General features: G+C 33.3%; 1 protein-coding gene across 1 annotated transcript in view; it reads right to left on the bottom strand.

Moving 5' to 3' along the window:
* The window catches only part of LOC137925186 (muscle calcium channel subunit alpha-1-like), a 76,948-nt gene that overhangs the window by 30,451 nt on the left and 20,255 nt on the right, over window positions 1-26,242 (bottom strand). The window contains exons 6-25 of the mRNA XM_068768583.1: window positions 25,023-25,219; window positions 23,946-24,049; window positions 21,941-22,119; window positions 21,256-21,362; window positions 19,762-19,877; window positions 18,934-19,036; window positions 17,687-17,838; window positions 15,859-16,069; window positions 15,435-15,555; window positions 14,258-14,343; window positions 14,031-14,134; window positions 12,720-12,883; window positions 12,320-12,470; window positions 9,473-9,608; window positions 8,666-8,832; window positions 7,569-7,656; window positions 7,295-7,402; window positions 4,451-4,503; window positions 2,789-2,926; window positions 1,187-1,301 (exon numbers count right to left, since the gene is read on the bottom strand). Of these exons, the coding sequence (XP_068624684.1) occupies window positions 1,187-1,301; window positions 2,789-2,926; window positions 4,451-4,503; window positions 7,295-7,402; window positions 7,569-7,656; window positions 8,666-8,832; window positions 9,473-9,608; window positions 12,320-12,470; window positions 12,720-12,883; window positions 14,031-14,134; window positions 14,258-14,343; window positions 15,435-15,555; window positions 15,859-16,069; window positions 17,687-17,838; window positions 18,934-19,036; window positions 19,762-19,877; window positions 21,256-21,362; window positions 21,941-22,119; window positions 23,946-24,049; window positions 25,023-25,219 (2,600 nt within the window). The remainder of the gene's footprint in view (window positions 1-1,186; window positions 1,302-2,788; window positions 2,927-4,450; window positions 4,504-7,294; window positions 7,403-7,568; window positions 7,657-8,665; window positions 8,833-9,472; window positions 9,609-12,319; window positions 12,471-12,719; window positions 12,884-14,030; window positions 14,135-14,257; window positions 14,344-15,434; window positions 15,556-15,858; window positions 16,070-17,686; window positions 17,839-18,933; window positions 19,037-19,761; window positions 19,878-21,255; window positions 21,363-21,940; window positions 22,120-23,945; window positions 24,050-25,022; window positions 25,220-26,242) is intronic.

Here is a 26,242-nt window from a genome sequence, read left to right as displayed (position 1 = left end):
TAGTGCACATTTTGTGTTTGGCACTAATCGGTGTAACATAACTCCTGAAGATGCCCCGTGGAGGGGTGAAACACGTGTTGAGTGATTTGACGGTGGCAGTTGTGTAATTCGCATTGTTTGCCGCATACGCATTCATCAGCGTGCTGGCGGGCGGTGCACTTTGTTGCACGACTACCACTTCATGTGCGGAAGTGGCTAAATATTGGTCCTTTTATTACTTCGAAACTGTCGGAAAAGTCTTTTACTGGTAGAGCCTTCAAGATATTTTTCGATTCGGTTTTTATGTCGAAATGGCGCATTGACCTTTTGAATTTACTGAGTAGCCTGAAGATGCAAGCAATATGCACTTTTGCCAAATCTTTTCTTCAAGACCTTAGATTCGGATAACTCATCAATCGTGTCAAAATGGCGTCCTCACATTGGTTTCTTGAGTTTGATGAATAGCCAAAAGTTGTACAGAGCCAAATTAGGTGAATACGGTTGTTACGGAACGATATCTGTCGAGTTTTTTTGGAAACAAAAGTCGCGGGAAACATGACGCAGTATGACATCGACCAATCGACATATTGACGTTTTCTAAACAAAACAACCTTCAAAATGGTACAGGCTGAACGAAATGATATTACAACTTTTAACAAACAGACTTTTTTTATTTTATGGCCCCCGCTATTGGGGGCCTCTCGTACCCCTAACTTTTTGGGATTAGGGACTTTATTGTTCAATATTTTTTTTTCAGCCTTGACTTTATTTATCACTCTCTTTCACGCGTCACAATATATTTCATTCTTTACTTTTGTCATTCACAATATCTTTCGTTATGCTCTTTTATACTTTCTTTCTTTCCTCGCCTTTCTTCCATCATCTTCTTACTCTAAGGTGGCTAGGTACATTTTATTTATTTTTATCTTACATTTAATTTATCTTTATTTACACATTTATTTTACTTTCCTAATTCTTTATTACACATTTCTTTTTCTATTTCTTATTATTAGTTAACAATTTATTTTGTGCAGAGTTTATTAAGTGCCTTATTCTATACAGTTTTGTTTCTTTCAACCGTATCACTCGCCACCCCACAAACAGACGCTTGGCAAATGTTGACAGCCCTAGATCCTGGGATAAATTTACCTAGTCTACCTAATGCTTTTCATCTTACTCTTTGATCACAGTAGAACTATATACTCACCATGAAGAAGGCAATTATAATTATATAAATAATATAGTAGGCTGCGACGATTGGACGGAAGTTAGTTATGGGACCACGGTCTTCGGCATTAGAATCTATAGACACATACAATAACCTGAAAACGAAGATATTGCAAAATAAATACATTGTATACATCAATAGAACAGTCTGGAAGTTTCTAGAATATCATGAGTTGTACGAAATCTAATATATAAAATACTCGTGTCACGGTGTTCGAACTTGAACTCCTCCGAAACGGCTTGACCGATTTTTACCAAATTTTATATGCGTATTCAGTAGATCTGAGAATCGGCTACTATCTATTTTGAATACCCCTAAGTGATAAGGGTGGTCCACCCCTAAATTATTTTTTTTATTTTTTAGACAATTTTTTTGGTTTTTATTATATTATAATACAGCATACAAAAATACATACAACCTTAAATTTTCACCCCTCTACGATCAACCCTTATTTTTTTTGTCAATTAAAACCCTATTTTTTTTGCAAAACAACGTTTGCGGGAACAGCTAGTTAACTTATAATGATTTCTTTTAAATCATCCCCTAGTCAATCTATGCATCGTGGCATGCTATACCGTTTCATAGGGAGGATATGTGAAGCTATTTATTCTTCATGACTGATCTTGCACCTGCATCTAACGACATCTAGCGACTTTAATTATGTCGTCGATCCATCTAATGGGGGATCTAGTCATGCCGCGTCTACCTCATGGGCGCTCGACAACCTTTCTGCCCTATCTGCCATTGGTTTCACGAGCGATGTGAAGTTGTTTACTCTTTGATTGACATACATAGTTTGACTATCACTGATGAGTAAATATATGACATAAAGAATAATATATGGAGAGGATTAGTCCTTAAATGCATGGTGATGTAGATCTACATCGCACGATTTAATAGCCCATGGCTCATTACGTTTTGTTCCACGTTGTATTTATTTTACTAAATTTGATATTAAAACGTTAATTTATGAAAGCAAAAACCAAATATTGACAAGGAGTTTTTAAAAAAAATCGTATTTCATATGTTTGACTTCAAACAGTTATTACACTGGTTCCCGCGGCGATCACAATCAGTGTTTTTTGCAAAATAGTGTCGGAAGATACAACGAAAAATTGATTCTAAGGTAAAAGGTAAGTGTAACGTTTTCATGTTATAACTTTGATAATAATTGTGTATTTTGCCAATTATTTGTTGTGTTTAATGTAGATATGCAACAATATTTTTAATCAACAATATTTTTCGAAATAAAATATAATTTATATTATTATGACTTTTTTCTTTATTTTTTCCTATAATATTTATAAATTTTCCTATCCAATTTAATTTATTCGGAAGTAATAAAAAAATCATGCATTTAAGGGTTAAGTCCTAGATTTATCCAAGAGATCCGAAGATATAGGCAGGCGATATGACATGCAGAGTAGCTGGTAATTCTGGTTCTGACTTTAAGGAGCGATGACTTTATTCTTGTTTGAAGAAACTTTGTTGTTTGAAGAAAGAATTATTATGGTTGAAATGATGGAGATGATATATTTGTTACCAAGGATGTGATGGAGTGTTAATAAGTAGTTTCCTCACCCTGGCCATCCTTCAAATGTAGAAACAGTGAACAAAGTGAGCATTCCTTTCATAACGTTATCAAAATGAAAATCATTTCTCCTCCATTCTCTATCTCTTACAACGTAATTTCTATTTTCGAACACTAAATAAGTCCCCCTGAAAAATAAAATGTTTACTTTTAAATTTATGTATCATACATGTGAATCACTTTATAAAGTCAAGTAATTGATTTTTTTATCATATAGTACAATACCCGGCGATAAATATTGCACATGGACCTTTGGAAAGAGACAATCGACTAATTTCGGCTTCGTAGAGCACTATCTCTGTCCCACACTACCTATGTGACGTTTTGTCACTCGTTGTAATTCGTGCGACAGAGATAACGCTCTACTAAGCCGAAATTAGCCGGTTGTCTCTTTCCAAAGTTCCAAAGATGTGCGATATTTATTCCCGTGTATTGTTGACACGTATTTTGCAGATTCGTGGAGATTTAAAAATAAAAATTGGGACTTTAAAATATTTATATCTTGTCAGTGGGTTTAAATAACGTATCAATGACATATGGAGTCCTATGACTGAACTGCAGGAGTATCTGGACTTTTCTGTCGAGACATTGTAACGCTGTCAGTGGAATATTACAAGGTTTCGTAGAAATTCAATTTTATTGGGAGTTTCTTGTCTTTTTTCTTTTTTAATTATAAATTGTTTCATGTGACAAGCAATCTATGTTATATTTTTAATAATAATTTCTGTATAAGTTATAAGAAATGTGTATATATTGCGTGATTTTTAATCTGTGATTAAAAAGAAAAGTTTTAATTTTTTCTAACAAAACAAATTTGATCTTTAAATTTTTCTAGAGCCTTTTTTGCATTTAAAAATAAAAAATATTAAACAGATAAATAAATCACAGCTTTTACAAAAAATATTTTATTAAATTACGAATATATATATCCTTTGCTACAATTTTTATATAAAATTTAATGAATTTTTTTATGTATGACGCCCAATGCAAGTAAAAAGCCTCCCTCAAAGATTGCTATGTTGACACGCTGCCTATATATAGTCACTTCCCGTAACTTTAACTATGTTATATGTCAACTTAGTGGTGATTTATTTATTATACCCCTGTTTCCCAATAAGGCCTATGCCCTACAGGAAGGCAATTAGATTAAGTGGGGCAATTCAAAAATGGATTCGATTCAAAACTCTTTTATATATATGTTACAGTACCTGGCGGTAAATATTAGACATCGATCTTTGGAAAGAGACAATCGACTAATTTCGGCTTTGTAGAGCACTATCTCTGTCTCACACTATGTGACGTTTTGTCAGTCGTATTTCGTGCGACAGAGATAACGCTCTACTAAGCCGAAATTAGCCGATTGTCTCTTTCCAAAGGTCGATATGCAATATTTATCGCCGGGTATTGTACAAAGGAGGGATAAAGTTTAGAAAGACTAAAGGATAAGACTTATACACTGATAATAAAAGTATAATTTAATTTTTTTAATTTAATCTAACATTTAATAACATTGTCGCGTGATATCGCTATATGCGGACAGCGATATACCGGTCAACGTGTTGATCTTAGCAGAAAGCTTATGCCTTAGTAAACGTCTATAAGCTGAAGAGAGAAATAATAAATAAATATATAAATAATACGAAAACACTTACTGACATTCCTCCTTAGTCATTTTGGATATATCATTACATCTAAAAAATTTTCCCTGAAACAAATTCTCATAAATTAGACATACAATATTATATTTGCTTAACAAAAGCTCATGCTCAACACATATATAACATATATGTAGTTAAATCAAAACTAAATGCAATATTTTAAATACAATACTATGATAATATATTGATATATCTCATTTCTCATGATGAAATAAAGCCTTACATTAAAAGCGAAACCATCATGTCTACGTAATACAATGTTACAGGTAACACACTATATACATGCATAAAAGGACGTTTATAAAATACGTTCACTATAAAGAGAGAAGTCAGTGTGAGAAGAGTTGAGATGGGAGTCGAACTCCACCCTCCTTCACTCCCCATCACCCTTATAAAAGTGATTCACCCTTTAATGATGATTATAGATATTTTATAAATCCTTAGACATCTGAATGATAAGGAATAAAATTAGTTATATTTAAAAATATGTATTTTTTTGCTAATTACTATAAATGGAGTAGATCTAGATTTTATGGCACAAGATAACCCTGAGTGTATCGAAGAAAGAGATCCTTGTGTAAGAAAAATAAAATTTTTAAATAACATATTTTATAAACGTCGCCATAATGAGATCTTCTAAAATTATTACATTGTAAAATAAAACTATTTTAAATTGAATATCGCGGTTAAATTTTGTATAAATTTAACATATTGAAAACGATTTATTGCGGTATATAATACACTATATGCGTTACTATATGTAGTGTATAATAATCTAGTAAAGTACTATATATTAATATCAGAAAATGGATGGAACGGGTTGATGTTAAACCGGTCATTGTAGTGATTTTAGTGCACTTGATGAAGATTAAAATATTCTTCTATTCTAGATCTAACAGAGACATAAGAAGGTTGCAATTCAGCTGGTCTGGGCGGAACAACAGTCAATGGTAACTCTACAGGATTGAATCATGAAAGAGGAGAGTGAACGAAAGTTTCTGATAGCCAAGAGTATTGGCATGAAGTGGCATTGGCTAGGACATGTAATAAAACAGATGACCGTTGGAGGCTAAACTTTCTGAAATATCACCAAAGAGAGAGGGCGGGAGAGAGAGTGAGAGAGAGGGAGGGAGAGAGAGTGATAGGGAGGGAGGGAAAGAGAGTGAGAGAGAGGGGGAGAGAGAGAGTGAAGGGAGGGAGAGAGAGAGAGGGGGAGAGAGGGAGTGAGAGAGAGAGGGAGAGAGAGTAAGAGGGAGGGAGGGAGAGAGAGTGATAGGGATGGAGGGAAAGAGAGTGAGAGAGAGGGGGGAGAGTGAGAGAGAGTGAGAGAGAGGGGGAGAGAGAGTGAGAGGGAGGGAGAGAGAGAGTGAGAGGGAGGGAGGGGGAGAGTGAGAGGGAGGGAGGAAAAGAGAATGAGAGAGAGGGGGGAGAGAGAGTGAGAGAGAGGGAGGGAGAGAGAGGGAGAGAAAGAGAGAGGTAAGACTACGGAATAGAAAACGTAGAACAGGTGGACTTTCTATAAGATAGACGACCTCAGTAAGGTAGAAAGAAACTGGACACTTGCCGCTTTTAAAATGTTATATTAGTAATGGATCGGAGATGCCAAAGTCCAACTGTGGACTTCCTAAAACTGAAATAATGATGAGAAGGCTTTTCTTACGCAAGTAAAGATTTGGACTTGATTCTAAGAAGGCATACAACCAAGACATAAGTTTCTGGATTGGAAACTACGGAACGGTAAACGTGGAACTTTTTCCTGCAAGCAGTTCTTTGTTAAACTCACTTTCATGTGGTAATTATAGTAATTTATGAAGGAGATCTATATCAAGCAGTGGAAGTTCTACAAATGGAATGATTAGTAGATGATAGATGAATTATTTTGTAAGTGAGGTAAGTTATACAAGTTAGATAAGCTACGATTTAGAAGATCCCACACGTCCGTCGAAACCTCACCTTAAACAGCTGTACTCCGACCACAGCAAACATGAATTGTAGTAAATAAGTAACTAGCATTATATTTCCTATTGTCTTAATTGCTACTATCACACATTTCACCACGTACTGTGATAATGTAAAGGATATAACATGCGAGTTAATATCGGTCAATACGTTACCGAAGTACGGGCCACGATTGTCCGGGAATTTCACAGCGTCGGTACATAGGGGGACAAGCGAACAATTTTAATACACAGGATAATAAAGGCAATCGGATCCTCCGTCATATCTAGATCTCTAGACAAGTTAGATCTGGGGTGGTGGAAATCAACGCCAAGGTAGGGGTATGGTTATATATTCTAAATACAGGGGGGTTGTTAATATTTCACCTAATGATATTAAACATGATCTACACCTTTGGGTTTTTTTAAACAGGTTCATGCTTTCATCTAGTGTTTACAACACCAAATTAAATTCTATTTGTTTAACTATATTCCTAAATGGTTAGATTCAATTTCGACAGTCACATGAAAAATAAATACAGTCTTTTTTTTTTAAAAAAATAAGCAGGTAAGAAAAAGAAAGAAGGAACAGAAAACATAATTCAAAGAATAAGCCACGTACTGTTTGAGCTTTAGCGGTAATTAGTACAATAAGCTGAACAGTATAAAGACAGCTTGAAAGTCCAAAAACAAACATGAGAAATGAGGGTGAAATAGAAGAAACAATTAAAACAGTAGAAGAAATAAAAGAAGAATTCAACAAGATAATACCCAAAGGTGTATTAGACGATATGTTCTCTGTGTGCCAATATTAATACGGTGTTGACACACGTGTTGGTGAATATAGACATATAGCATAGTGCTGTATTTCACCTGAAAAAATATTCAAAATGCCCCCTACCTTGAACATTTGAACTCCCATGACGGCAAACATGAACTGTAGCAAGGAGGTTACCAATAAAATGTTTCCAATTGTTTTGATTGCAACGATCACGCATTGAACAACGTGCTACAATCAGTTAAAACAGTCGTTTAGATCCACATCCTGATCTTCATCAGATTTATCATCAACAACTTTTATTTCATTAATATAAGTATATACATAAATATCAATTGAAATATTTTAAAATGTAAAAAGGTTTAGAGGGTATGTGGAGCAAAGTATTTATACTGACCTTAAGGCCTTTGGCCCTGTTGATGGCCCTAAGAGGTCTCAGCACCCTGAACACTCGCAAAATTTTCACTACAGATATACTACCAGACCTGAAATCAATATATTTACAAAATCTGAAAAATTTAGCACAGAGTTTTTATGGTCGTGTGGGATTTTTTTCTAGGGCCAATAGATCTTGGAGATAATGATAATACAAAATCTAAAAATTCCAAAAAGCGCGCTTAATAAGCTGAAGTATGGTAGAGTGGTATCTCTTTCAACGTAAATATAGAATGCTCTGGCGTGGGGTTCCCCTGTTCCATGCACTGTTGACGATAATGTATGCCGCTCTTACAGTTGTAAAAGTTAAAGTTTGGTATAGGTTTATCCTAAGGTTTTAAATGAACCACGCCAAGGACTTTGTAACAACGGCAGTATGCGAAGTCTTTCCTGCAGTTTGAACAAAAGGCTTTCAAGAAGACCGTGGTTTTAGCTGGATTGAGTCTTGTATTACTGTTCCGTTGCCTCCGCCGAGGGAATTTCCCCATGGAAGAAAAAAAAGTTTCCTAAAAGTACAAGTATTATAAATTGTTAATGGAACAATTGAAAAACTTACTTATTGTAATATGATAACGACAAAGTAACTTACTTAAATGAAAGATCTAAATGAGAAAGAATGTTAAATCAAAAATCAATATATCATAGAAATTTTACTAAAAATTGCTAAAGAATGTAACTTAGTTTGAGTAAAAAATTGAAACGAGAAAGAAAAATATTAAAATTGAAAATTCAATTTGCACAGAAAAATACTTAAAATTAGAAAGAAAACTAGTAAGCAAGTTATTTAAAGAATAAATTGAAACGACTCTGAAAAAAAAAACAAACATATTTAAACTCTAAAAAAAGAGGTAAAAGGAATTTATATGAATCAGAATATTAAAGTTCCTGTGTTATTCTAGATTACTTAATTTAAGTATAAAGTTAAAGTAAAAGTTGAAGTTGAAGTTAAAGTTAATGTTAAAGTTGAAGTTGAAGTTAAAGTTAAAGTTGAAGTTAAAGTTGAAGTTAAAGTTGAAGTTAAAGTTGAAGTTAAAGTTAAAGTTAAAGTGACGATCTTACTTAAAGCTCATAGAGATGAGCGAGACGCAGACGACTAGCATGTCGAGCACGTTGAAGGCGGAGCGCAGGAAGGCGCCGGGGTGGAGCACCAGCCCGTATGTCACCAGTTTCAGGAACAGCTCAAGCGTGAAGATGCCCGTGAAGAACATGTCAAACTGGCTCAACAGCTGCACCAGAAACACCCAACACATTATAATTATTAACTTAGTAATGTCACATTTTAAGACATAAAATTCTTTTATCTAAAAATGCTCGGGATGGAATATTTCTACATGTGTTTTAAGCAAAGTGTATATTTATAGTAAAAGAACATTCACTAACACTCAATGTTTAGAAATAATTATAGAAATATTGGAATACTTTATAATAGTAATATATATTATGTAATTAAAATAAGAAACCAAAATGATGAATTTTCAAAGAATAATGTATAAAGAGGTTTGTTAAAAGTTAATTTTAATAAATTGTGTATATGATTATTTTTCTAATTGAAATTTAAAAAAAAAAGGTCCCCTCTTTGGGCGTTTCTGCCTTGATATTCATATTATTTCTTTACATTTTGAAAATTATGTCTTATATATATATATATAGATATTGGACGCAGATTTTACCTTACCATTTTTATATTGTTAACTATGTACACAATAAATCGATTCCATTTTTAAATAATCAAGACATTTGAAATTTTGGTCAAAAAAACAATTTTAACATTGTTGATTACCATAACAACACACATTGTCGAATATCAACACAAGAGATAGAAGAATTTGTTGAGTGTCAACACAGCTAATGAAAGAAGTCTCTTACCCAGTTCCTAAAGCCTCGTTGAGCTGCATCCAATGGATCCTCTGCTGCCAGCATAGCAGATGATAGAAGGATGCAGACCAATATGATATTGCCGAAAGTAGATGAAGCTGACAGCTTGTAACATAGCACTCGAAACCTGGTGTTATAATAGTTTTTGAAATACTTAAAGTAAAAGGAAACATATAAGAACATAAAAGAGTAGAACAAAATTAAATTAATATTATTTTGTTAATGAATATTTTATTTATTATGAACAAAACAAACGGACTTACTTGTCGTCAATGTCGGAATTTATGTTATTTAACTTACAGATTGAATATACTTCAAAGAATGTTCTAGTATTAGAATTTAAACATTATCCCAGGGAAGGCCAACCTCGAGGGTCGCATGCGGCTATTAAATTTTTTTTGACTTCTAGTATTTGTCAAATATTTTTCATTATTAGGAAAAACGTATTTATATATAGATAAAGGTTCTTCCGGGATTTATCGAGAAGTTGCGATGCCTTCAGTAAGGCTAATACCGATACAAAATAAGCGTTATGTTCTTGCTTGTGGAAACAAGACGAGACAAAACGAAAAAAAAGTGTGAATCATTTTTTTTCAGTTTAAAATACGTTAGATTTTAATATAGGTCAATATTAAATAACTAGCATTTGAAAGATTCACGAAGAAGTGCATCTTTAAAATTTAAATTCAATATGCATATTACTTACTTATGTATATATTTTTTAATAAAATTTTTTTGTAAAAATTGTTAGAGAAAAATTTCAAATTTTTACACAAAAAATTTTCAAGTTTGGCCACCCCTGAATTACATTGACAGTTTGATTAATTTAATCATATCTTTGATTTAATTTTAAATATTCGTATATCAAAGTTAAAAGCGAACACCAATAAAGCACACCAAGACAAAGGTAACAGAAGCAAAAGTTATATTTTAAAGATAAAGGCGCATGCGATATATCATTCAAGAACTTATTGAAATGTCTATTTTACCTAAGGAATCATGCTTAAAAAAAATCCAGGGTCTAAAACCTATTCGCTAACATTGTATATAAAGTATCCACAAATCTCATTGTTTTACAATTTTGGTTTCGGATTCGTACAGATAAATGCGTGCTTGGACATATATAATTGCTAATATGAACATCTAAATAAGCAGATGGATATAAACTTTTCTGAAGAGTAACAGATAGATCAATTCACAAGGCGACCACACAATGCCAATCGTCTTTACAATGAGACAAGGGAATCTAAGCCATCGATCACCTGTTCGTTGGTGAGAATACGAAGAAACTACTAGCGTTCGGGATTGGTGGTGTTTGATTTGGCATGTTCAGTTCGGAAACCCTCCGCGGTCTAGCGGTAACAAGCCTCCCCTCCTCTTCGCACTGGTCGCCATCTTCGTCATTGAAAAACATGGCAACATCTATTAAGTCCAATTTTATATTCAACATTACCTAACCTACCTTAAACTACTTCCTGCAATAAGAAATATCATAGAATTTCCCCTATACATGCGTAAATTGTTACCCTCAAAAATAGTTTTCGATTCTAAAATTAAATACAAAATACATGTGCAAACAAAGTAAGTGAAATAAGCGAAGTATTGTGAGAATAAATAGTAAACATATAATAAAGTAAATAATTGAAATTTTAATAAATTAGATACGTATAGATGACAGGCGAAAGGCTGAAAAAGATTTGCCGTTGACGACATTGCTTTTGAAGAAAAAAAAAAAAACAAAATGTCGTAGTAATATTTTACATGTCTCATAAATCAGCGTCAATGATGTCTGTCCCAAAAAACAACTGTGATAGTGCAATTTGTTTGTGATTTGTAACATATTGTAAAATATTTATTATTATATTTATCTTGATATAATTGTTACCGTGAGTATTCTTTCTCTTCTTATACAATAGACATAAAATAAAATATTTATAAGGTCTGATTTTCAAAGAAAACAATACATTGGGACAAACAATTTCCTTAAGTCAGGAGTGAGTAACCTTTTTAAATAATGGACAAATTTAAATTTAATTTTTTTTCGGCGGGCCGCACATGTAGTAACACATATTTACAATTTACAATACAATACCTTATTTATAATCAATTTATTTATTAAAGTAACGAAAGTTAAGATTTTACTACGTTTAAATTTTAATACATATTGTAAAAACAGACAAGAGAAGAACAGAGAAACGAAATTACTTGAAATTTGTAATGAGAAGTTTGAAATTGTTTTTGTAGATACAAGCTGATTAATATTAGTCGGAATTGATAGGGCTAGCTACACGTATGCAACTTTCTAACCGTGCAACCCTCAGTCTTGATCGATGGTCATTTTTTTATTAATTGTTTCGGTTTACTATGTCTACCATTTTATTGTAATTAATGTTAAAATTACTTGGTGGGCTACATGCAACATGTTTAAGGGGCCGCAAGCCCGCGAACCTTGAGTTGTTCATCCCTGCTTTAAATTGTTACTTCATGTAAAATTTACCAATCGTTGTAGAACTCAGTAAAGATTTTTTAAGTTCAATCCTGGGGTTAACCAATGTGATGCGACGCGCCGGCAACGCGAAACTAGTCATGGAGAAGATCTTTGGTACAGACCTATGCCATGCAATTGGCATTTACTTACTTGTATGATGATATTTGCCAATACTTGCCCTGTTACACGATTTCGGCTTGACGTTGATTTATGGGACACATGAATTAAGATTTGAGTAGGTAAGAGCCGTCAATGACAAAGTAAATATTAAAAAATTTCAGAAAAAAAACGAAAAGAAGATAACATCTAACTAAATGAAAGCCGATTTCCCTCGTCGCCAATGCCCTAACCTGTTGGTTTTGGAAAAAATGAAGAGTGACGATGCGTCTGGTATTGGTTTCTTTGTGTCGCGTATATCGACTTCGGAGAGTCTTCTAGGTCGCGCTGATGACGTGGTCGGCTTTCTTTTCAGACGGTGTTCTCCTTCATACTCTGTGTTCACTGTTTTTTCGATTAGCAATCTTATAATATCTATTCATTTCTAATTTTACACCATTTACCACTTATCTAATATTTGCTACATTGATACCTTGGACTGTTGGATCGATAACAGCTTCGCTTGTGATCACAGATACAAATATCAAAATTTCTGTTTCAACTGTGTTCAATTTAGATTACTTAAAATCTCATATAATCTTTGAAGAAGAATAAAAACTTTTATTTTATTTTGGCTTAATAGTGTACACTTACCAATATGATTCCGTTGATGACTCTCCATCATTTCAACATCTTCCCTTTCCTGTTCATCTTCTAATCTATCTTCTCCAACTTCCTCTGCTCCTATATCCTCTTCACCTTCTATTTCTTCTTGCTGTTCACCTTCTGAACCTGTTTCTTCATATTCTCGTTCAGAGCTATTAGCATTTAGTAACAATTGCATTATATATCATTTTCATTGCTACATGAACTGCTATACTACAGTTGTAATACTTTGGCCCTTCAAATTATTCTTACCCTCTAGGTGACTCTTTTCAAATTCAATTTATAACCCATCTTCTAATCAAGCGTTTTGTTCATAAAGGTACAAACTAAACGCATTTTGGTCGATAAAAAATAATTACAATCTAAAACGGTAGGTTCGGACCAATTTCTATTCAATTACAAAAAAGTTAACAATTATGCAAAGTCCTTTTGTGGTCAATCAAGTTCTTCATTTCCTTTAAGAGGAGACGTCAAAGTTATTCAGTCTTAAATTAGTAAAAGAAAACTACTATAGTATACAGGAATTTTGATGATAATACAAGGATGATCGAGAACACCCATTCTAACCAATAGGTATATAGCTTTGTATTTTTCTTAGTTCAGGACAAGTTTAGCTAGTTTTATTTTAAAATTGAAGAGTATCAATAAACGGCTGCTAATTTGATGCTAGTTTTTATCTATTTAGATTTATCTTTATTAAAGCATTGTGATCAAAAAGTATGATGAAATTATCATTTAAAACTCCCGCGCATTAGAAAGGAGGGTAAGTTTTTTCTCTGATATTGGTAGGACTATCTATCAAATTAGCCAAGGTACTTTTGGTCAAAAATTAAGGTATTATTTGGTTCAGCCGAAATCATTTTAAAAGATGTGCTGTTTTAAAGCCGTCAAGTCTTGATTGGTCAATGTCATACTGCATTGGTATCTCACGACCTTTTCTTGCCAAAAATTCCACTGATATCGTTCCGTAGCCACCATATTCAATTTAGTTCCATGCCACACGCAATGCGATGACGCATGTTTGACATGATTGAGGAGATTAAAATCAAATGGAAGAAGGTTTTTAAGGCTATACCGAAGAAAGACTATTTCAACTGTTTCGAAGATTGGAAAAGAGTTGGCAAAAGTGCATCCTATCAGACGGGGATTACTTTGAAGGCGGTGAAATTGATTTGTTATAATAAATAAAGGATTTATAATTTCCAAAAAACATTTACCTTACTTTTTGATCACAGTAATATTGTTATCATTATTGATTTGAAAATAAAACTAGTTAATAGAAAATACAATTCAACATACTTGTCTGTGGTATAAGCATCATCGTCATGAATATATTCATCATCAGTATCACCAGGGCCACCTTCTGCTACTATACTGCCTCCTTCTTTTTCTTCTGCCGCTTGCTATAAGAGAATAGATTTTAATCATAATTATATATCTACTTTTAATATTTATTATTAACTTGCTTTTCAATTTGTAAAAATCAAAGAAATACGTGAAGCTAATTCTTCTGCTTATATACTTACTCCTTCTTCTTTTTCGATGTTTGTCAAAGATTCTGCATCAGCCAAGTTGTCAACAGCGATAGCCAAGAAGACGTTCAGAAGGATGTCTGTGGATTTTGTAGATCAGAAATATAACAAAAAAAATTCATTAACAATCAAATCAATCTGTCTTAATTGAGATGGTGAAGGTTTCTTTACTATAAGGATCTATATTTCACAAACATTAGCATCCGAGCCTTTAATTTTACATTTACGTTTAATATTTCCGAAATTTGCTTACGTTTTTGCATGTTAGTGTTCAGTTTTTAAAATTAAGTTTTATGCGACCATTTCCTCATCCCTACTGCATACTGCTCTGTGCCAGTATCTGTGCAGCGGTTGCCGTATTCACATCGATGAACCTTGCGATAGCATCTTGAGTCTCGTCCGTGCAATACACGCACGTGTGTGACGTGATATTGCTGCCCCGCAGACATATATACAGCCTGGAGGTGTCTGTTGTTCGACAGACGATGACCACCTCGCTCTATAGCCCCTGAGCCTCGTTGATGGCGAGCGTTCTAGAACCTATCTCTGACTTGGCTAATGAGAACTTGTTTATTGTGGTGTGAGTTAGGTACAGGGTGTTTCTTTGTTACGGGATATTCTTCCCAGATTAAGGACGCCAGCTCCCCCTTCCGTTGAAAGATATAACCTAGGCAGTCGTCCCTGGATCGTCAAGATCAATGGTCCCTATATGGTGTTGAAAAACTCTGTGTTTGGCACTAATCGGTGTAACATAACTCCTGAAGATGCTCCGTGGAGGGGTGAAACCGTTTTGAGTAATATGGCGGTGGCGGTTGTGTGATTCGCATTGTTTGCTGCATACGCATTTATCAGCGGGCTGGCGGGCGGTGCACTTTATTGCACGACTACCACTGCACGTGCGGAAGTGGCTAAATATTTATCCTTTTCTTACTTAGGATGGACTTCCGCGAGGTAACGCGACGATTCCATTATTATTGAGAAACATATGCCCGTTATTAAATATATATTATTGTACAAAATTTTATTAGTGAAGAATCGTGATTCTTATACCGTTTAGTATGAGTAGAGTTAAAAATAAAATAGATTAAAAATATAATAAGTTGACGATCAATATGAGTTCTGTTAAAAGTTCAAATGTTGAATAAACATATTTTATATTTGAAAAGGATACAGTTGCCGCAGATGAAGAGGATGATGAAATAAATGCAAGCCAGGATTCCAACCGAGCCTACACCGCCGTACGCTTTGATGCCTTCGTACATCACCGCGTTCCAGTCTTCACCGGTCAATATCTGGAAATATGAATTATTTCAGTTATACATTATACATGGTGTTGTAAATTCGATTTATTTTGAAACACACGCTTTTCGTGCATGAAAACATGTATTGTTATTGTGTAATTTTTGTTTAAATTATTTACTGGTTCAGAGGTGACCAACCTTTTTAATCAGAATGTTAATATTTTTTATCGGATTGCACATAAAATAAAACTTATTAATTATTTACAAATACGTTTATAATATAATATTTATTGTAAAAAAAAGAAATAAATGAAACAATAAATAAATAAATGAATCAATAAAGCGGTAAAGTACCTGAAAAACAGTCAGCAGTGCTTGCCAGAAACAGTCGAAGTTATGACGGTCTTTCTCTTCTACTGGGTCGTAGTTGAACTTGCCACCGAACACCTGCATGCCGAGCAGGGCGAAGATCATGATGAAGAGGAACAGCAGCAGCAAGAGTGACGCGATGGACTGGATCGAGTTGAGCAGGGAAGCCACGAGATTGGATAGGGAGCGCCAGTACCTGTTGAATGTTCCGGTAAATGATCTTACACTATAAGAGTCTCGGAGAGGAACTATGTTTGGGCAGTAAATTTTAGTTTATTATTCCAGGATAATTGTGGTGTTATCGCTCTATATTACTGGCTACTACGGTTTCAATAATTGAAATTCGAACGCCGATTTGAATTTCGAATATGTCAGTGATGTAACCGCCGCCATTGCGTTCGGTTCGCAATTTTATGTTGTCTTTATATACATGTATATTTGAACAACCACTTCTTACACCACATTTTCCTCGTCATCAAGTTGGTGTCTTGATATTTCCATTGGTCCCATAATAAATATATGCACTTGTATATATACGTAAAAACAAAATATAACATACAAATGAATACGCATACACGGATATCATTATGTTAGAAACGACTAAGTAAATTTGTTTTTATATATTTTATTTTAAGTATATATCAGACTTTTCGGCCTTGTAACACTGTAAAATATGGGTGTATCTTATTGTTTTATATGTCAAAAGAAAGTGGAGAAGATATAATCCTTTTCTAAATAATTTGAATCGTTATGTTAAAAGCACGTGTTTTTTTAAAGACTCAGATGTTGATGAAACTTAACAATGTGTGTACAATGTAACAATTTTGTGTCATGTGCTTATTTAATAATAATAAAAGAATATATTTTGTAAAATTATATTGTGTTTTTATTAATCAAATATCTCAAAAAAAGAGTAATTTTACCTGAAACAGTTTTTTTACTATGATAAAAAAACTAAAACATATCATACCATGGTGACTGTACTAAAAATTATAGACTAACTTTTTATTTTTTTACACTCTTATATAACATCCTGTATATAAGATTATTACTTATAAATTTATAACTTTCCTCCACATACTAACCCGCATATTATTAGAATAAAAAATAATAAAAATTGTGAAAATAACAACTAAAAAGATAACAATAATGTAGGTGAACCATTGGAAAAACAAAAACTGTAAAATAATAAGAGAAGAACCTACTGTAAAATTTTTGGAAGTGGAAGCAGAGGTAGAGAAAGAAAGAGACAAGATAGAGCGGGAACACTATTGATGATATTGTGAAGCATGTAAGAAGAGAAATAAAGAGAGAAGAAAGAACGGGAACGCTATTGATGATATTGTGAAGCATGTAAGGAGAGAAATAAAGAGAGAAGAAAGATCAGGAACACTATTGATGATATTGTGAAGCATGTAAGGAGAGAAAGAAAGAGAGAAGAAACAACGGGAACACTATTGATAATATTGTTAAGCATCTAAGGAGAAATATAAAGAGAGAAGAAAGAACGGGAATACTATTGATGATATTGTGAAGAATGTAAGGAGAGAAATAAAGATAGAAGAAAGAACGGAAATGTTAGAGATTTTGATAGAAAATAGATGACTTATGAATGATATTGTGAAGAATGTAAGGAGTGAAAGAAAATTAATTAAAAATGTGAAAAATAAACAATAAAAAGACCATGTCCCAAACTAGATAGTGGTGCAACCAGAGGTTCCCAATCACAGGGACCGTAAAACCTGTATATCACCATGTCTTTAAGAAATGGAAGTATTTAGATGGTAAACCTTTACCAGCGGGTTTTACTTACTTGGTGACTTTGAAAACTCGGAGCAGTCGAACGCACCGCAGCACAGATATACCAAGTGGCGGCATAACCTCCGTCTTCGTGAGCACCATTTCACTTATAGATCCGATTACCACGAAGCAATCGAAACGGTTGAACAGCGATACGAAATAGCCCTGCAATGTTATTTGTTTATTTAAATTATTATTTTACAGTTTATTCGGTGGGGGCAAAGGTACCACATATCTTAGAATAACTAAATATCTCAAGCAAGAAGATCTCCCGTGGAGGGGTGAAACACGTGTTGAGTGATTTGACGGTGGCGGATGTGTGATTCGCGTTGTTTGCCGCATACGCATTTATCAGCTTTGATTTGATATATAAATAAGCCTTGTAGGTTGAATATAATGGAAGTTATTAAACAAATTCTGTTTTTTTATTTCTTCTGTAAATTTGATTTTACTATTACGGGTTTATTCAGTGGTAGCGACGATATTTAGTTATTTAATGGAATCAGGCGTTACCTTGCGGAGTTCCATCTTAAGTTAGAAAAAGACCAATATTTAGCCACTTCCACATATGCAGTGGCCCGCTGATAAAAGGGACTCTGTGTTTGGCACTAATCGGTGTAACATAACTCCTGAAGATGCCCCGTGGAGGGGTGAAACACGTGTTGAGTGGTTTGACGGTGACAGTTTTGTGATTCGTATTGTTTGCCGCAACCGCATTTATCAACGGGCTGGCGGGCGGTGCACTTTGTTGCACGACTACCACTGCATGCGCGGAAGTGGCTAAATATTGGTCTTTTTCTTACTTAGGATGGACTTCCGCAAGGTAACGCCCAGTGGTAGCCGTGCATCAAAGTGTACCGTCCGTCATCCCGCTGATAAATGCGCATGCGGCAAGGTCTTTTTCTTACTTAGAACATTTTTATAACATTGTATTCACTCTTACGATTATATTTGTGAGAATTTCGATCCTGAAGTACATTGTAATAGTGCTTTACCGTTTGAGCTTCATCAAACTATTTTCTTAAAAGATTTAAAATGTTTTTTTTGTGGAAATTATGGGTACATTAATGGCTGGATTTGATGGCTACATTAATTGTGGATTTGTATTATAAAAATTGTCACTTCAGTTTTATATGGGTAATGTACTCATTTTAACAATAATTAAAAAGAATATTTTACTACAATAAAACTAAAACATATCAGACCATAGTTCTTATAACTCTATCAACACCCTGTATATACTAAAGATCTAGTACTAACCTGTAATCCCAAACTGTACATCTTGACAAGCATCTCCAGTGTGAAGAGCGCCACAAAAAATGCGTTGCCGTACTCTTGAAACAAATCCAACCAGGATGGCTGACTGAAAAGTGAAACAAAATGTTTATATCACACTCACATAGCTAAAATGGCCAAAACTTCTTAACTGTTCTAGAAGCTACACACACACTAATGTCAACCCGTGGTCGCTGGCGAGGAAGATCGGAGAAGGTGTATTTACATATACAAAGAGTATTTATAATTTACAGGACCCTATCGCGACGGTAGCGACCTCAACACTGATTACGTTCGAATTTCGAACGCAAAAAAATCTTTTTAATTAAAAATATCGTGACCGCATTGGCCAGCAATATAGAGCATGATCACTAAAAACCCTATATATTATTTTTGTAGATGCATGGTTAACACAAGTGTAATTGTCACTTGAATCTAAATTTTATCTGCCACTGACGCCACAATAATCATCTTGTTGGCAGACGAATTAGAGCAACATTTTATTTTGATTCGACTCTCAGTGATGCCCAAATGGCATTTGAAAATTCCGCGGGTATGAGGTGGCAGGGCAGGAGGTATTTTTTTTCATGATATTTTTACGGCATTTTTTGGCAGCTTTCCGTAATAGTGTTCCGTATGGAACAGTGATGATGTACTATTGCTCCTATAATACCAATGTAAAGAAAGAAGTATATTTCTTTGGAATTCTTCTTTTTTGATGCTCCGCTGGCAAAAACGTAATGTTGTCTCTACAATTCAATCACCCTGTATGGATAGCAGTTTAACCAAGTATATGTTAAGTTTGTTACTAACTGATAATGTTCACTGGCTAAGACTACGGTGTTGAGGAAGACCAGGACGATGATGAGCCAGTAAAACGTTTGTGATTTCACTGCGCGACGGCATGCGCGTTTCATACGCCGGTTTACCTGTAAACAGTCAAAATTACTTAACTTCAATGTATATAACTTGATATAAGTCTATGAAAAGATACTATGAGAATTAATAGCTTAGTTTAAGTTATGTAACTTTGTCGTAGATATCTAATGGATTCAGGCGTTACTTTGCGGAAGTACATCCTAAGCAAGAAAAGGACTAATATATAGCTACTTCCGCTATGTAGCAGTAGTCGTGCAATAAAGTGCACCGCCTGCTAGCCCGCTGATAAATGCGCATGCTAAATGCTAAACACCGAGCCTCTTATTGTCATTGTCAAAGGACATAGAGTATTTAAAAAAAATTCCTGAAAATATAAGAATTATTTACTAAAATTGAACTGGGATTATAACTTATCTAAGCTAAACTTAATTTAAACAATCAATATAGTAAGTTAGAAAACCTTGTCAATTTATATATTTAAGTTAAAAGTACATAGAAAGTTATTGTATATATACTAGCTCTGTTATGTGTTACTTTATAGGTGACACAATCTTCAAAATTTCCTATATGCAACATAGTATGAAGATCAAACCACATGGCACAAAAAATTAAAGAGAAAAGTGATCACACGTCAGAGGAGACATTTGGTTTTCTTCAGTGCTGTGTGACTCTTTTATTATTTTTGTTCCTCCTACCGTGTTGGAAGCAAACTCTATTTCAATATTTTACTTTTATTCATCCTTCTCAATTTCTTAAATACTTTCCTACTGTTCTTCACCATCACTTTTTATCTTCATTCACATATAGCCCTCTTTCTCTCATTTTCATTCCTAGATCTGTGGTCTGATCTACCTTTTTACAATGTAAAAAAGTGAATGTAAAAAAATGTAAAAAAACCACTTCAAATAAGAGAAAGATTGAAGTGAAAAGTGATCGCACGTAAGAGGAAGTAAGTAATTTTATTTATCATTCTCTGTTCATCCTTTTTATTTCTTATATACTTTCCTTCTTTCTTTCACCATCTCTTTTTTCTCTTCTTTCAAATCTTTCACACATCGCTTTCTTTTCCTCGTTGTCATTCCTACATTACATTCATTGTTGAAAGCAAACTCAGATGACATGAAAAAAAAAGTAAAACTTCAACTGATTACAGTGTCATTTGATTTTTAAATTAGGAACGATTTGATTTCTTACGTTAAAAATGTGATAGCGAAAAGATACTATTTTTAACGCAAATACACTATAGTCCGTATGCGTTAAAATTTCATTGGATACAACCGTTTCATTCGAAAATACGAAAACAACATATCGAAATATTAATATAGCGTCGGAGCAACATGTAATTGTTAATTTTAAATAATGCTTATAGAATATTTTCAAAAAAAGAATGGTTTTGATAGAAGAAAGTGAAGAGTGGAGATATCTCACTTTATCGAAATCCTTCTTCCAACATTCTCCGATTGACATCTTCTTCTGCTCCGTCAGCACCTCGATTCCCAAATGATCAGTTGAATCATTTTCGTTTGTTGTCTGACCTGTTAAAGATATCAGATTTGCTATCATATATAATTGTTTATTGTACAGGGTGATTGTTTATACGTATAGAATTTTTAAAAGGGATATGTGTCAGCTATAGCTTTAAAGCTTTTATATTTATTTACAATCACTCTGTATATAGTGATCACTCTGAAATGTGTTATAATAATTTATTTCTAGAGTAATAATCTCTTGCAGTAATAAATTGGTTGATTATTTTAACATTATAAGTAATAAGCTACCACAGGCTTGAAAAATCGATCTGTTGAAAAGAGCGGAACACTCAACAGGTGCTCTTTTTAAATTAAATTTAATAATATTTGATTTATACATTATAATATTAACCATGTGAGTGACTCAACAAACCAATTTTCACACATTTCGATCAAATAAAATCTTTTGAATGCTGTAATAAGATTTGTTTAATGATTTACATTTAAATTTTAGATTTAAAACTAAAAAAGAAAAGTCTAAAATCTTTGGAAACTTTATTCATGAGTTCATATATGTTTACTATATTTATCAAGTGTATGTTACTATTTTTATTTTAAAGATTATAAATAAAATAAAGAAGTACCCATTCCATAATCTCTCTTCTGATCAGCGGTATCGTGTTGATCTGCTAGAGGCTCGAGATACTCCGCCTGGGTTATCCAATCAAGATATCCTTTTAAGTCTTCTTCCAGCTGCTGTTTCTCTCTTAGCTTCTGGAAGTCACCCCGATTTTTCGCCTTCTCTCTCTCTTTAGAGAATTCTCTGGAATATTTAAATAATTTTATTTAATGCTCTCGGTTATGTTAAAAAGATGGAGGTCCGAATTGAGACCCCTGGGGTCCCCTCTCAAGCTTAGTTACAGTAAAGAAGATACTTTATATCTGGTAGTGGCCATAAAAGGTTATATAGGAACTGGAGCCAAGACTTCAGACATCACAAAATGGAGTACCAGACTCATCAGCACTGGCTGCTTCTCAGGGTTGGGATCTAGTATCAGTGGCTCAGAGCGATTCAATGATATAAGAATCTAAGTTAATAAATATTTAAAGAGACTTAGAAACGTGACCAAAAATAAATCGGAAATAAAAAAGGAATGCAATTGTAAAAACAAAGGCACGCACGCTAATGCATATGGAATATAAAATAATAAAAAAACTTTCAAAGTGTATATTTAAAGTGATAATGGTCTATATATATACTGGTCGCTAATAATAATTATAAAACCTTTTTTATTTCTTTTCACCTATAGTAAGTTCAGCATTTTTAATATCTGATAAAAAATTAAAGTTTTACATCAATTTGTATTTTATTTGTTATGTTGATTCATTTGGAAAGTTTATTTAGATGGAAACCCCAATTTGGGTATAGATCTCCTCCAGTTTGTTCCACTTTTCTCTGTTTTTGGCTAGCTTGGTCCATTTTTCCCTGCTGTCTCTCTTTTTTAAAAAAAGATAAAATATTCATGTTCTTCGATGTTACAATCCATTCGTCTGACTTCGGCTAAGCCAAGAATGTCGATTTTCATTTTTCTATCGAATACATGACTTCTATGTACAGTTTTTTATGTTTCAGATGCTATAGATCGTGTATTGAATGTTCCAATATAGTTTTTGTGTCAGTTCTTTATTATTTACTAGAGGGTTTTGGTCAGTTGCCTGCAGTTTGGGTTGTCAATTGCTTGGGGGAAAATACTGGCCACCACGACAGTCAATAGTTTTTATTTTTTACACTTCATTGATTTTAAATTTAAATTTGGAACGACAGCTTGACAGTCGGATATTCGCTGTCATTCTTATATAACCAATTCATTGTATATATTATGTTTAAAATACATAACATATATCAAAATTGTCTTTCATTTTTATTATCAAAGAACAAATAAATATACTAATTATTTTCTATATAACCTGTAAACTTGTGTAAATGTAAAGATTTCTAGAAGATGTACAAAAAATTAAATGCGTGTAAATTACAACGAATTGACGTAATTAAGAATAGAGATTTTTTATGCTGTTATTAGAACACAAGGAGATATTCCGTAGCTGTGTTATATTGAAAGTATATACTATATTTATTATAATATTAGAGATATATTATACAATGTAGTTTACAAAAAACAAAAACCTATTTAGACAAGTTTTATTGTCAGGAGACTTCTTTTTAAAAAAAAATGTTATGCAGAACAGTATTTATATTACATGCTAGCGTGTTTAGCTTGATTAGATTCTGTTTTGGGACTCCGTATGTCTGAGCTAGTATTCTGGTGAGCATGGATTCTTTCGGAGCCTAACTCGAAACTGCCTCTATCACCATCTGATGACCCTCGCGATATTCAGTTGTTTTTTTAATGACGTCAGATGTTTACAGTCATTCAGACAGCTTATTCGCCAAGAGAGGTCTAAGAAATAGATTTTATATCTTGCAAAGCTTGAGCGATAATCTACAATAAACTGACTGTTATATTTATAACTAGTTTTCGTTCAAACTAATTTAAAATAAGAATTGTCATTTATATTTTTTTTAATGAACTAACATCGGCCCTTTCAGCCAGTTGTAATCAAGAAGATGAATTACAAGTTATGACTTACCCTGATAATACACCGAGAATCAAGTTCATAACGAAAAATGCACCAAGAATCACCATGGATATAAAATATACCCACTCCCATGTGTTTCCCATCGCATCTTGAATCTGTAATGTAATATAAAGACATTTAATTACAGAATATATATAAATATATAGCGTCTTTACAAAAAAAAACTTGCTCTTAAAAACAATTCAAATTATTTTGAAAAGTAGTTTGTCTTCTCCTCTTTCTTTTGATACATAAAACAACAAGATACACCCAAAACTTTTATATATATATATATATATATATATATATATATATATATATATATATAAAAGTTTTGGGTGTATCTATATATATATATATATATATATATATTAGGGAGATCGGAAAGTAATGTCGTGTCTGTCGACATATTTTACATAAAAACCGATTGATTTTTTACCGCTCCGGCATTGATTTGTTTACTAGATGGCAAAAGGGTGTTGATAACGAAGGCGAATATATTGTTGAATAGAAATAAAAACTTGTTACAATATAGTCGTGAGAATTTAACTTAAGAAAGCGACATTACTTTCCGGTCCATCTAATATTATTATATGTTGCTTTAGATATAATAAAGTTAGTCATACTTTTGTATACATATTTTGTTTTAAAGAAACAATACTGTGTTATGTTTTTGGAATATCACAATTTTTTTATTTGCTTAGTTACATTATGTTATGTTATAAATAGAATATATATATATATTCTATTTATAACCACTTCTGCACATGCAGTGGTAGTCGTGCGACGAAGTGCACCACCCGCTGATAAATGCGCATGCGGTAAACAATGCGAATTACACAACTACTACCGTTAAATCACTCAACACGTGTTTCATCCCTCTACGGGACATCTTCAGGAGTTATGTTACGCCGATTAATGCCAAATACAGAGTCTCTCAGAGCCGCATGCGTATTTATTAGCGGGCTGGCGGGCGGTGCACTTTGTTGCACGACTACCACTGCATTTGGGGAAGTGGCTAATATTAGTCCTTTTCTTAATTATCTATCGTGTATAATAAAATGTAAAAAAAATATACTTAGAGCTTACATTATACATGACGTCTGTCCATCCTTCGAGGGTGATGCACTGGAACACGGTCAGCATGGAGAGGCCAAAGTTATCAAAGTTGGTGATGCCGAAGTTTGGACCGATCCATCCCTCGCGACACTCCATCTCGTCTCCGATACTGGAGCAGTTGAAGCCGTTGTCGTTGTCGCACGGATGTGGCGACTCCATTATTTCATCTGGAAAAGAAAAATATCAATATTTTGGTGTAAGAAAATTATTTACTAGATTCATATTTTCAAAAATATTATGGAGATATGTACATTTATATTTTGGACTAAGACCTTTTTTAAGTAAACCTAAAATTTATTTTAGTGAAAGAAAATTATTTTCTAGATTTGTATATTCAAAAACATTTTGGAGATATCTACTTTTATATTTTGAACTAAGACATTTTTTAAATAAACCTAAAAGTACAATAAAGTTACATATACATATAAATAAAGTTTCTGTCATGTGTCATTTATTGGTGACATAACATTTGAAACTTACTATGTATGATTTTTTATAGTTTTTTATAGTTAAGACATAGTTTAAGACATAGTTAAGACATAGTTAAAACATAGTGTAAGACATAGTTTAAGACATAGTTTAAGACATAGTTAAAACATAGTGTAAGACATAGTTTAAGACGTAGTTAAGACATAGTTAAGACATAGTTAAAACATAGTTAAGACATAGTTTAAGACATAGTTAAGACATAGTTAAAACATAGTGTAAGACATAGTTTAAGACATAGTTTAAGACATAGTTAAGACATAGTTAAGACATAGTTAAGACATAGTTAAGACATAGTTAAGACATGTTTAAGACACAGTTAAGACGTAGTTAAGACATAGTTAAGACATAGTTAAGACATAGTTAAGACATAGTTAAGACATAGTTAAAACATAGTTAAGACATAGTTAAAAGATAGTTAAGACATAGTTTAAGACATAGTTAAGACATAGTTAAAGACATAGTTTAAGACATAGTTTAGACAAAGTTAAGACATAATTAAGACGTAGTTAAGTTAGTTCGATGGAAGTCGCTGGATGAAGGCAGTGCAGGACTTGTGATCATCATGTTGATCTTTGGGATGGGCCTGTCCTGTAGTGGGCGTCCATTTGCTGAAATTAAGATGAAGGGGGGGGGGGTAAGAATTTTAAAAAGGTGTGGATAATACAGAGATAATGTGAAGTAATCGATTTAGTAGGAAATAT

The sequence above is a fragment of the Battus philenor genome, unplaced genomic scaffold (genome assembly GCF_028537555.1).
Source record: "Battus philenor isolate CCGP_79_NKW_IND1 unplaced genomic scaffold, ilBatPhil1.0.hap1 SCAF_26, whole genome shotgun sequence".
Lineage (NCBI taxonomy): Eukaryota > Metazoa > Arthropoda > Insecta > Lepidoptera > Papilionidae > Battus > Battus philenor.
Note: the sequence above shows the minus strand (reverse complement) of the source record. Positions and strands in the feature narration are given on the sequence as shown.